At 39.8% G+C, this 12,785-nt stretch overlaps 2 protein-coding genes across 2 annotated transcripts in view; both read right to left on the bottom strand.

Moving 5' to 3' along the window:
* Positions 1 to 2,011, bottom strand: part of PRKD3 (protein kinase D3) — a 91,182-nt gene extending 89,171 nt beyond the window's left edge. Inside the window, exon 1 of the mRNA XM_047782272.1 lies at positions 1,171 to 2,011. Within this exon, the coding sequence (XP_047638228.1) occupies positions 1,171 to 1,458 (288 nt within the window). The 5' untranslated portion in view covers positions 1,459 to 2,011. The remainder of the gene's footprint in view (positions 1 to 1,170) is intronic.
* On the bottom strand, positions 1,978 to 11,771 carry LOC125128482 (uncharacterized). Its single transcript, XM_047782812.1, has 3 exons — positions 11,643 to 11,771; positions 10,053 to 10,804; positions 1,978 to 2,117 (listed from the first exon to the last, which is right to left on the bottom strand). Exons 1-3 carry the CDS (start codon positions 11,769 to 11,771, stop codon positions 2,024 to 2,026), a joined length of 975 nt encoding a protein of 324 aa, XP_047638768.1. The 3' UTR covers positions 1,978 to 2,023.
* Positions 11,772 to 12,785: the final 1,014 nt, after the last annotated feature.

The following is a 12,785-nucleotide window of genomic DNA, read 5'->3' as shown; positions in this document are numbered from 1 at the left end:
TCTCAACTGTTAATTTCTTCTACGTTAGAAGATAACGACAGACCATATAAAGCATAAGGAACTAAAACAAAAACATTGAGACTAGGAGCGTGGGAGTTCCCGTCATGGTGTAGTGGAAACAAATCCAACTAGGAACCATGAGGTTGCAAGTTCAATCCCTGGCCTTGCTCAGCAGGTTAAGGATCCAGCGTTGCCATGAGTTGTGGTGTAGGTCGCAGACACGACTTGGATCTGGTGTTGCCATGGCTGTGGTGTAGGCCAGCAGCTTTAGCTCCGATGAGACCCCTAGCCTGGGAAACTCCATGTGCCGCCGCGGTACAGCCCTAAAAAGCAAAAAATAAAAATAAGATAAAATAAAAAATAAAGACTAGAGAGTGAATCTATGTAACTCTTACTGATAGGATTTTTGAAACATAAAGTATACTAATTTATTTGAAACACAGGCCTGGTCCATTGAAAAGGACATGTAACCAATCCACACTACCTATATACACAGTTTGATGATAAAATATAGAACATATAAGCTCATCTATCGAATCAAGATTATTAAAGATGTTTAGCTAAGACTCCTTTTAAAATGGTATAGTAGGGCAGTGGGTGGGTGGATGGGAAACAAAATCACTGTTTTCAAATTTTCATATATTCTAATATATGTTAAAAGCTCATTTACCTTTTTAAGAGACATAGAGTGTGGTCCTTTGGTAGTTTAGGCGAAATCAGGATCTAAAGAGAAGGAAGGGGGTCTACAAAAGAGCGGAACACAGGGCACCTAAGAAGAACAAGGTGTGGACCTGGGCTCAGCTACTGCTGTGTCCCATTTTTTTGGTTGGCAACCTTGATGCCTGTGCCTTCTGCCTCCTGACTGTTTTCTCTGAAAACAAATGAGATTTCTTAAGTCCCCTGACTTTACAATGAGTTTCCTGCTCTTAAAGAGACAGACTGAAAAAGCAGTATTTTAAAGCTGGGATAGAGGCTCCAGTTGTTAAGACTGAAATTTCAGACCTTAGGCTTTTTAGTCTGTTAGGACTCTCCCCCAAATGCTCAGAATAAAGATATAAACCACTGATTAATCCACCTGTGTCAACTCACTGTTCCATGAATAATATATAGAAATGCATTAGAAACAATATTAATTAGAAAAACTGTTGACATAAATAGCAGGCACAGTACCTTTTGATAAACAATGGAGCACACAAGATCCTTGACAGCAGATAAAGACAGTTCCTGGGCTTCAATGGTAATACTTTCTCGTGTAAGGCCAATTTGCAGGAGAAATGAGATTGTATGCACTGAGCCTCTGGAGTTGGTGAGTGACGGCGCACTGAAGCTTCCATTAGAGAGTCGCCCAGAGAGTCCTGTTTTAGGACTTGAACATGGAGAAGGAGCTGGAAGCACAGCAGGAAGACTTGCAGGTAATACAGACTTCTGGGCTGATGGAGGAGAATTGTTTGCAGACATCTGCCTTTCTTTAATCTTTTAAAACAGTTGTCAACTCTTTTTCAATGGTTATGAAGAGGCTTTAAAATCACAGTAGCAGAAAAATGACTGTACTTTTGGATTTAGTTGAAAGCTTCTTTATTTCCTCTTTTAAGCCACACATGCTGATGATGGCAAGTTCTACAACTGTGAGTTGAATACACAAAACGTCCTACTTCCCTTAATATCAGTCCCATCAAAAAAAAGTCTTGTTTTTAGAGCCACAGCTAGGGATTCGGAAAAGATTTGACATCACTGAAGTATCCTCATCAAAAGAGAGTTGACATTGCTTATTTACTAAACATTTTCATCTATTTTAAGTCTATTCTTGTCTCTCTCTTTTAATTTCAGAAAATACATAATGAGTAAGTTTTTCTGTCAAGATGAAATCCTCCTGGGTAAAAAATAGTAAGTGTTTAGGATTAATCTATTCAGTATTTATCCTTTGGTTCACTGAATCAATGGGATGCTTTCCCAAAGGTCCACACCTTAAATCACCTTCTCAAATGTCCTCATTTTCATTTTGGGGCAGTTAATTTTTCCAGGATTAAGCACAAAGCTTTTTAAAATAGTATAGGCATGTTCCATTTGACGAATGAGTCCACTGAGAAAAAGTTGATGCTTTCTGAAATGTAGTCAGCCTGGAAGAAATTTTTTAAAACTTTTAATATTTTATACTCACTTGACATTGCTTTAAAAATGCAAGATCCTTATACTTTTTAAAATAACTTTGCTTGTACGTTTATGATTCACCAATAAATCTTAATGGATAGCTATTTTTTTGGGTCTAGCTATCAGAGCCATTTTTTCTACAGGCATAATTTCAGAGAGAGCCTCCTGCTCAAAAAAAATTAAATTAAAATAAAAAAATAAAATAAATACCCCTTGTATCCTCACTAATAATTGAAACTTGAAGGTCAAATGCTTTTATTCTACAAATATATAATGGAATTACGACAAAAACAGAAAAATAAAACAAATAAGAATAGTAAAAGTAACACTGTCATAGAAATAATATACCATTTGACAAAAAATGTATAACACTGTCTTAACATATACAAGAGGATTCTTTTTTATATTAAAAGTCGAATTCTGCCAAAACATGACTCCTGATTTGCTTTGTAGACATATTTCTTTCAGAAAACTAAGGAAGCAAGAGGGCATATACTAAACACAGTTATATGGCACACAAAGAAGTACCAAACACATACTAATGACAGGAACATAGGAGAAAGTGATCTCATCATAAAAAATTTCTAAAAGTGAAAAAGAGAACACTAAGCACACTTACATTTGTATCACAGTTTTACATAAGGACCCTATGGCTAAATGAAAGGCTCACAAGAGCTAGATCTTTCTACTTATATTCCATCTATATACCTATAAACAATGCTAATGATAAAAAAGTGAAGCATCCAGTGCGGTTGCAGAATGACTTTCCGAGAGTAGTTAATGGGACTAAATAAAATAGGATGAACATAACAGAAAAGCAAAAACATATAGATAACATCAGGAATGAGAAAGCTCAGGAAAAACTAAGGCTTAGAAAAAACAGCTAAGAGAGAAAAATTTTTAGAGCTACATTCAAATAAATAGTTTTTATCCCATCTTCTATTGTACAGCACTTAACACCTTGTAAATGTTTCATACACTTGATCTCATGATAATTCTTTGAAACGTGACAGGGCAAATATTATTATTGTTGCAGATAAGACAACTGAAGCACAAGCAGATAAAGTAACTTGCCCAGCATCACATGGCTATTAAGAGGTGGAGTGGGAATGAGGACCCAAGTTTCATACTTTCCAACCAAGTGCTGTCTCCACAATAACAGACTATTTCTCAAAGAGAACAAGGAACTGAGAGAATCACTGCTCAGAGAGGATGTTGTTAAGGTTGAAAGAGCACAGAGAGAAGGCAGAATTGCTCAACTTGTATTTTGCTTACCTTCTCTCAGTTTTTAAACTAAAGTTGTAGAAGAGCATTGAGAACTGAAACCTGAGCCTGATGAATAAGAGAGACTAAAACACACTTTCATGAGTGCAAGTCTCTGGATCCAGATACAATCCATTCCACATTGCTAAAGCAATTAGTGCAATCACAAAGCTGACATCTATAATCTTGGAGACAGAGCTCAGAAAGAGAGAAATAAACATGGCCTGGAGATAGATAAGAGTTGCTTCAAGTTTTGTGGGCTAGAGGAGTGAGGAAGCAGATTTCAGAAACTACAGACATATAAACTTAATATTAACCACTTAGTCAAATCTGAGAATAAATTATGAAGGCAAATTTTTTTTTTCTTTTTATGGCTACACCTGCAGCACATGGAAGTTCCCAGGCTAGGGGTCAAATCGGAGCTGCAGTTGCCAGCCAATGCCACAGTCACAGCAACGAGGGACCCCAACAGCACCTGTGACCTATGTTGGCCGCAGGTTGCAGCAGGGCTGGATCCTTAACCCATTGAATGAAGCCAGGGATCGAACCCACACCCTCACAGACACTATGTTGAGTTCTTAACTGGCTGAACCACAATGGCAATTCCCAGCAAATGGTTTTTGAATACCTAGAAAATAAAATGATCACTAGATGTCAGCATAAATTCAAACAGAACAACTAATCCCAAAGCAACAACATTTATACCTTGGAAAAATGTGATTGGCCTCTTTAGATGGAGAAAATAATAACAACTCACAGTAACTGATCTGTATCTGCCAGACACTGTTCTAAGCACTCCATATGAATTTCCTCATTTAAGCCTCACAACAACCCATTTTACAGTTAAGAAAACTGGCTTAGAGATTAAAGTACTTGCTTAAGATCACACAATTGGCAAAGACAGAAAAAAACAAGTGTATTCTGGCAGAACCCATATTCAAGAAGGTATTCCATGCTATTTTTGTAAATATGTGTGCATTAGATGTTAGTGTAGTTGGTTAAGTTTGCTGCTCTGTACCAACTCAGGAGAGAAGCCTTTAGGGGAGTCCCTTATAACTCTACTCTTGGCCCCATATTGTTTTTGATTACTTACATGATGATAAAGCTGTAGAAGACGTGCTTCTAAAATCCTCAGATTGTACAATCAGGAGAAATAAACTAAAATTCAAGTGAACTGTAACAATGAGGAGTGTAAAGCTTTGCATTTAGTTTAAAAAGTTAAATGCAATACAGAAATGGAGAAATGCTGACTTAGACCCTGTTCAATGGATGAGTTATCAACCCAAGAATTTAATAGGAGCTGCTAATATAATGGGTGACTAAAAGAACTAACATAAACCTAAACCCCCAGGACACGGAGAACATGTCAGCCTCAATCTGTATACTGGTTGCTAATCAGTATACATTACCTTTGTATTAATTTTTATGGTCCACATTTTTAAGAGCTATATTGATTTAAAAAAAATAATAATATGTATCCAGATAAAGGTGAAAACAATGTTATACAACAAATATATGCTTAACAAAACCAAATAGAGTAACAGTCTTCAAATATTTGAAAAGGGGTTAAGAAAATAACTGGTTTTATTCTGTATCACAGCAGAGCGTAGAGGTAAAATGAAAATAACAGCACTATTTACTTACTTCACAGGATGTCAGGAGGACTGTGCTACTGCACATACAGTAGCTACAATGGTACCTGGCTTACTATAAGTGCTCAGTAAAGTTCTGGCAATTTTCACAGTAATTAGATGAAGGAATTATCAATCAGGGTCCTACTTTACATTAAACACTGTAATTCAGATATGATACTTCATTAAATCTTTGCTATGACCCTAGATTTGTTTAACTCTATTTTACAGAAAAGGAACCAGTTTCAGAGCTGTTGCTTGCCCACAGCTACATAACTAATAATAATGGAACTAGGTTTTTGGGTTTTTTTTGTCTTTTTGCCTTTTCTAGGGCCGCACCAGCGGCATATGGAGGTTCCCAGGCTAGGGGTCTAATCGGAGCTGTAGCCACCGGCCTATGCCAGAGCCACAGCAACGCGGGATCAGAGCCGCGTCTGCAACCTACACCACAGCTCATGGCAACGCCGGGTCCTTAACCCACTGAGCAAGGCCAGGGATCGAATCTGCAACCTCATGGTTCCTAGTCGGATTCGTTAACCGCTGCGCCACAACGGGAATTCCCTGGAACTAGGTTTTATGTGAAGTTTCCCTGACTCCAAAGCCCATGTTCCTTCACACCACTTAATTTTACCTCCAACAATTTTCTTCTGAGGTAACGAAGTCCTTAACATGAGGTCCTGACACAATTTTTTTCTGAGGTAATGAGGTCCTTAACATGAGGTCTTGACCTGAGTAGTTTCAAGAAGCTAAACAACTGTCATAAAAAAGTAAAATATCTATAAATAATACTGTATGCAGGTTAAATACTTCAAAATACAAGATACTATTGTGTTCAATAATAGTTTATTTTTGATGGATGTCTTCCCATTGAATTTCCATTTTATAATACCCACTAATACTAACCAAGTAACATTAACTGTCATACAACTACAATCGACTATCAAAACTATTGATAAGTATTAATAAACCGTAATATTTTGTATAAAAATATTTTTTAAAGTTTCAACATGAACACAAATAGAAGAAACTAAGTGAGCTGTCTTCTTAGCTTCTGCCTACTCATTCCATCTGTTTTCCCTCTCCATGTTTTCTTCTATGGGACCGTGATTTGATCTTTAAGATGTAACAAGATGTAGGGTGCAAAATATTACAACTAAATATCAAAAAACTAATAATTCTAATTAATTTTACCTTCATGCTTCAATCAGAAAACTGAGACAACAGTAATATCTTACACTTTATAAATTACACGTTAAGTAGATAAGTTTGTTAATGATTATGAGTTGGAAAGCATTTCTGTTTATTTGGAACGCCTCGAATATCCTTTTGGGGAATTTTCTGTCACATACTCCATTCAAATGAGCTTACATAATGTCACTATTGTTGAATGGTATCAAAAGATGGCATATTAAAAGGATCTTGAGCCCGACCTGCCCTTCTATTACAGATTAGGTAAAAACAAAGGCCCTGGAGGTCAGGGGACTTAACTGAGGGTTACTTCATGGCAACATCACAAGTTGTTCTATCCTTTCTCTCCCTCTCCCTCAACTCCTCCAACATGTACATTATCTCATTTCTTAGAAAAGCTTCTAATTATATGAAGGTCTAATGGCGGCATTTTCACTCAACAAATATTTACTGAGTGCCTATTATTTGCTAGACTGTTCTAAGAGACTCTGGGGGTTGTCCAGCAGTGAACAAAATAGACATGGATACTGTGTTCTCTGGAGCTTATAGTGTGATGTGGCACATACACACTAAACAAATAGTCACATAAATAATAAGGCAATCAAAATTATGAAAAGTGGCATGACAGAGTACAGTGAGAGGACCTAATTTCAACTGAAGTCACAAGCAAGGCACCTTTAAGGAATATAAGATCTACAGGGTAAGTAGGAGTCAGGGAAGCAGAAAGAGAAGCAAAGAGGATTCTAGGAAGGCAAAATAAATCCAGCTAGTAAATATTTCAAAAGGAAGCACAATTATTTAGTATAGCCAGCATCTTTTTTGTACTCAGTAAGGTCTAAAGTGGAGAGGTAAAATGTCTTTCCTATTCAGAATAGCAAAATATTTACCATGACTCCCTATTAGTAACAGGTGTTCTTGGTTGAATTTAGTTCTGTGTGCTACGAATGCTAATGAATGTAGGGTCTTTTTTTCTCCTGTTGATATGTACTACATTATTTTAGTATGTAAAAATGCCTGTGGCCTCTAAATGCAATATTGACCAGTGTGCTGAAGTCAGTTTCCATGTTCTACCTGACACAGGCTTGGCTTTGCTTAATAATCCTGATGTTGCTTTTATTTTGCATGTTGTATAAAAAAATCAAATTATTTTGTTGGTTATTAAAAGTCATAGTTTGTGGCGATCCCTATATCTATATATTTCTTTTCAAAAATCTATTACCTTAGATTAATATAAATGTTTTTCCTCCTAAGAGCTCAGCATTCAACTAAATTTTTTTTTTTGTCTTTTTTGTTGTTGTTGTTGTTGTTGGGCCGCTCCCGCGGCATATGGAGGTTCCCATGCTAGGGGTTGAATCGGAGCTGTAGCCACCGGCCTACGCCAGAGCCACAGCAACGCGGGATCCGAGCCGCGTCTGCAACCTACACCACAGCTCATGGCAATGCTGGATCGTTAACCCACTGAGCAAGGGCAGGGACCGAACCCACAACCTCATGGTTCCTAGTCGGATTCGTTAACCACTGCGCCACGACGGGAACTCCTCAACTAAATTTAAATTACTGCTGCTAAAATTCTGGTCACCTTGACCAGGGATATTTAAATCTCATTTTTCTATTGTCAGAGACAGTATAGAAAAAGCACACCAAGTCTGCTCTCTGTTCAGGCCCTAAAAAGTTTATCCAGTAATAAGAATATGGACTGCCAGTCTGGCACTGCTGTACGAATTTATGTTGAGCTTGATGTATTTTCATCACCTCTCTGCACCAGTGGTATCTGAGAAATCTGACTGCCTACTAGTACCCAATGAGTAATTTCTTACATATGACCACTATAACCTAACCACACAAGTGGAGAAAACTTTCTTCTACACTGAAATTAAAATTAAAACATCTAAGTACAGTATCTCTAGTTTTTTCATTAACAAGACAACTGCTCTAGAGGAGCACATACAAGTTCAGTGTGAATTACATAATCAGACTCAAAAGTACTATCTGCACAGATTATGAGTCACAGGCATAATAAAAATTATACTAGCCAATAATTTCCCCAAATATTAAGTTCCGTAAAACTAGTTTCTTTTAAAAATGAGCAGATAACTCCAATATGGTAATATTTTAATCAATTTTAGAATGCCTTTTTTAAAATGAAAACACAATGTCCATTGATTCATTTTTTTCTGTATATTTTTTAAATTGTTACATAATTTCAAAAATTTAATATTCAAAAACTTTATTTTAGCTCTTTTTCACGTGTGTGGCAGTGCTTAGACGAAAAACAGTCCACTGAGAGAGAAACTGCTATTTTAAAGAGGTCATCTCATGAAACTGAAAGCTTATAAAATTTGTACATTTAAGACTCATTACAATCTAGGATGCTTAAAAAATTCATTTCAAGATAATTAACCAGACAACATTCTTGAATCATTCTAAAAAGTTAAATGCTATAGTTAAATTATAGAATTTAGGATGGAAAAGGCTTGTCAAATATTCAAGCGCCTATGATCAGGCCTATCACATCTCTATTACCTAAGAAGCAAAACCTAACTAACATAGGCTTTCTGTGACACGTTTTAAATAATTTTACTAAAACTTGTAACTTTTTTTTGACTGAATGTCCATGCTTACTCTCAATCCAGATCCTAACAGGAAAGGAGGAAAGCGTTCCTTTATTAAGTAAGAGTGGCCTAGACCTCGGTCGGGGAACTTTATGGGCGCCTTCAGCAGCAAATTCATAAGTATTCCCCACCCTCACTGCCTTAAAGTTGATAAGTAAGCTTGATCTAAGCAAAATCAGAGCGGCTAAGACTTTAGGAACTGCAGCCTTAAGTACAAAGTAGAAACAGAACAGGATAACATTTTCTAGGGTACAAATTACAGAATTTTAAACATTTTCGTTTCATTTACGACTACAGCTCATTAAAGCTATGTCGAACAAAATAGTAGTTCAGGGTGTAACTTATCCTTCCTAATCAAAGATGACACCGATAGTCTTATTTCCTGTGGGGATGGGTGTGGCTGAAGAGACAGTTACGTCCAAGCCATCAATCTGTGTATGGAAAAGTCTGCAAGTCTCACACACGCTGTCGCCCGCTTTACATTCGTGCCTGCACGCGGCAAGGCCTATGCTGCTGTTGGCGATGACTTGAAATAAAATATCCAACAGGCAATCTAATAGTATGTAGTTATTTTTACTGCTCGAAGAAACAGTCACGCTTCTCGGTGTTTCATCTTAAGAAAAAGCTCCCAGGGATGAAACCGACTCGGAGCAACGCTGCAACTTGCAAAACTACATACACACAGTCAGGAAACTGGGGTGGGGGCTTACGTTCCTTCTCTAAGCACCGTTGACTCACCCTTGAAGACGACTACAAACTAAAGTGGAGAAAATCAAAGGGAAAGGCTAATCCAAAATCCGACAGCTTGAGTAACGCGGGACTGGCGTGGGGAGCTTGTTGGGGGGACGTGGAAACAGACTATGAGCTACGGGCCCGGCGCGGTGGTCGCTGGTGGAGCGCGACTCCGAGTTGGCGTCGGCGCCCACGCCGGAACTTGGCCCCATCTGGCGGCCGCGCCGGCGCCCCAGCTTGCCCCCGCGCCCACCGCCCGCTCCTCTCGCGGCGCGCTCAGCCAACTTACCACCCAGCCCCGGCGGCCGCCGCCCAGCCCGGCGCGGAGTCCGAGACCCGCCGCCGCCGCCGCCGCCGCGTGCGGGTGGGTGGGGGAGGGGCTGCCGCCTCACCCCACGGGCCGGGAGAACAAAGCGGCCGCCGCGGCGGCGCTAACTTTTTCGGTGTCTGTTCCGCGCTCCCTGAGGCGACTACTTACAGAAGCGGGCTCCGCCGGTCGTGAGAAACTCCGCGCCCGCCAGCGTCTGACTCCGGGACCAGACGCCAGCGAGGCTTCACGCGCTCAGCAGAATCCCTCCCGTCGCAGGCGCCCCTTCCTCCCTCCCTCCCTCCTCCCCGTCCCGTCCTAAGGCCCGAGGGCGGGGGGCCGGGGCGTGCGGGGCGGGGGCGCGCGAGGGGCGGGGGCGCGCGGCCGGCGCGGGGGCTGTCGGGAGCTGTAGTCTCCCCCGGGGCTCGACACGGTGGTAGCCACGCGGGGATGTTGCTCACTGTCTTGACATAGCGCAGGGCAACAGGAGCTCCGGGTGCTTTCGGGCTCGCTCTGTACCCTTCGAAGTCCTGGCGTCTCCGTGACCGCGGGGGAGCGGGCTGCGACCGTGTACTAATTCCAGTTACACACTGTCCTTGATACCCATTATTGCTACTGAACTGTTTTTGTCGTCCGCTCTGATGGAGGCGATGGTGGCCAGGGGCCAAGAGGTGATTAAGTTGGACGCTGAACTTGTAAGAGGTCTGCAGCAGAGAGCAATTTCCTCCCTGAGAAATCTTCTCACTGCTCCCCGTTTCCCTCCCGAGTGCTTGTAGTCCAGGTGGTCGCCTGGCACAGGAGCCCCGGGCATTCCACACCGAGGCAGATGCTCCGAGCGCCCTTCGCCTAAAGCAGTCTTTGAGAAGTCTCTGTTTCCAGTGTGTTTTGTGTATCCTACTTGTCTTTAAACTCGAATGTGTTCCCTACCGTCGGGGTGAAGTGCAGCGAAGAGTCACCCAACCTTGGCTTCCACGTGACTTTGACAACGGTGACGGGGGGCGCAGGTGGGGTGAAATTTAGAGGAAAAATACATGAGGTGAAAAATTTTACATGTTTTATGTGAGAGAAAGGCATGAGCGGCTGAGACCCATTGTTCCAGGAACGACCTAGTTCTCCTTATATCCAAATTTCATCGCAAAAGTACTCAAGTAAAATACACTGAAACAGCAGGTGGGCCACAGTCAACAATCTATATCCATTACCACGCAGAGGTCGAAGGCAGTTTTTGAGAATAGAAAGTAAAGAAAGCTAAATGGGTCCCCACTTTTTATACCAGGTCATCACTCTTAATAGATTTCCCTGGATTTAAAGTTAAATGGGAATTTTAAAATCATTTATATTAAAGATGGGCAAGTAAAATTGTGTATAACCCTGGTCTACTCTGACGCTATAGTGTTACTCCCCCCCCCTTTTTTTTCCTTTTTCTTTGTTGGATGCTCAGGGACAGGGATCAGATCCAACCCGCAGTTTCAACTTAACATTGGATCCTTAACCCACCATGCCAAGCCGGGGATCGAACCTGTGTCCCAGCACTCCAAAGATGCCTCCAATCCTGTTTCACCACAGCAGGAATTCCTGAAGCTATATTTTAAAAAGACATCTCTGAAATATTTTCAGGAATTAGAAAATACTAAGTATTTCACATTCAGTAATATCTAATTCAATCTAATTGTATTTTATACCGAGTCTTATTCTGCTATTCTTTTACTTTAAAATTGAAAGTAAATTCACTCTAGTTTTTAAAAAACATTCTTACCTAACTTTGTCTTTTTCTTCCTTCCCACTTCCCACTGACGTTTTAGTCCAACCCTGAATATCCTCTCTCAGCAAGATTCCCAGGATCTCATTGGAGCAGTTTACAGCCAGTCCCATTTCACTAGTGACTTCCATTTTCACTCATGGTCCTTAAAGAGACAGAGGTTACTCTTCTAGAAGTAACTTTTCTAAATGAAACAAGCTGCTGTTTTACAGAAGTGTAAGGATTTGTGTGTATGAGAATATATATGTGTGAGAATACACACACAAATATAGTCATTTCATTCCCACTTTTCCCCACTTCTCTTTTTAAAAATAAAACCATCTCCTCCACTCCAGGTGAATCTTTCAACAATACATTTAAGTATAAGACTATCTTTGTACCTATAATTTTTTTTGGTTGACGTGAACTACAGTTTCCTCAAGACAGTCTATTCCTATTCCAAGAACATTGAAGGGATAAAGATTAGGTTTAATAAGTAAATGTGAGATTTTTTATCCCTGAGAGAAAATATAATCAGAATGACCAAGATGGAAAAGATTTTTCTTCTCGGTATTTTCTGAAAACTAGGAGCTTACAGTCTTTTTCTTCTGTGGTTGTAGTTGCAAATCTTGTCCTACATTTACCCCTCCCCCCCCACATACTCCTTGTACTTAATAACACACAACATAACCATTCACATGGTTACCTAATACAAGCAAAGAGTCAAAACTGTTGTGACTCAAGGTACAGAGTTACATAATTCAGAACCTTAAATGCTGAAAAACCTGATTTGCTAAAGGCCCACTATAAGAAATAGTCAGTATTTTAAAACTTGAGCTGGTTTCAATTTATAGAATATGATTACTGGAAAATTATTTTGTTTTTGTCTTTTTCCTTGACCTTGAAACATGGGTGAAAAATTCAGAAAGCATTTGGGTGTAAATATAGAATTAGTAAAATAGTTAGAGTAAAAAATACTTCAGGATCTATTTCTGTTTCAGCAGACATGCATTTGATATATTCTTCAAAATGTCCTTCCTGTTTCCACTGCCGCTACCTTAGTCTACACCTTCCATATCTGGATTACTGCAAGAGATTTTAGCTGGTCTCCTTCTGGACTAGTGTGAACTGTTACACCCTTGAAACTGTCTTCTCTGATTTGGAAG

The sequence above is a fragment of the Phacochoerus africanus genome, chromosome 5 (genome assembly GCF_016906955.1).
Source record: "Phacochoerus africanus isolate WHEZ1 chromosome 5, ROS_Pafr_v1, whole genome shotgun sequence".
Classification (NCBI taxonomy): domain Eukaryota; kingdom Metazoa; phylum Chordata; class Mammalia; order Artiodactyla; family Suidae; genus Phacochoerus; species Phacochoerus africanus.
Note: the sequence above shows the minus strand (reverse complement) of the source record. Positions and strands in the feature narration are given on the sequence as shown.

Excerpts from the sequence above, each read along its gene's own strand:
- LOC125128482 (XM_047782812.1), bottom strand. The coding sequence starts at position 11,771 with ATGGAAGTCACTAGTGAAATGGGACTGGCTGTAAACTGCTCCAATGAG. Across the intron at positions 10,805-11,642 it reads GGAAGGAAGAAAAAGACAAA|GGAACACATTCGAGTTTAAA; the intron begins GTTAGGTAAGAA and ends CCCCGACGGTAG. Across the intron at positions 2,118-10,052 it reads GACCGGCGGAGCCCGCTTCT|GCTGACTACATTTCAGAAAG; the intron begins GTAAGTAGTCGC and ends AATTTCTTCCAG.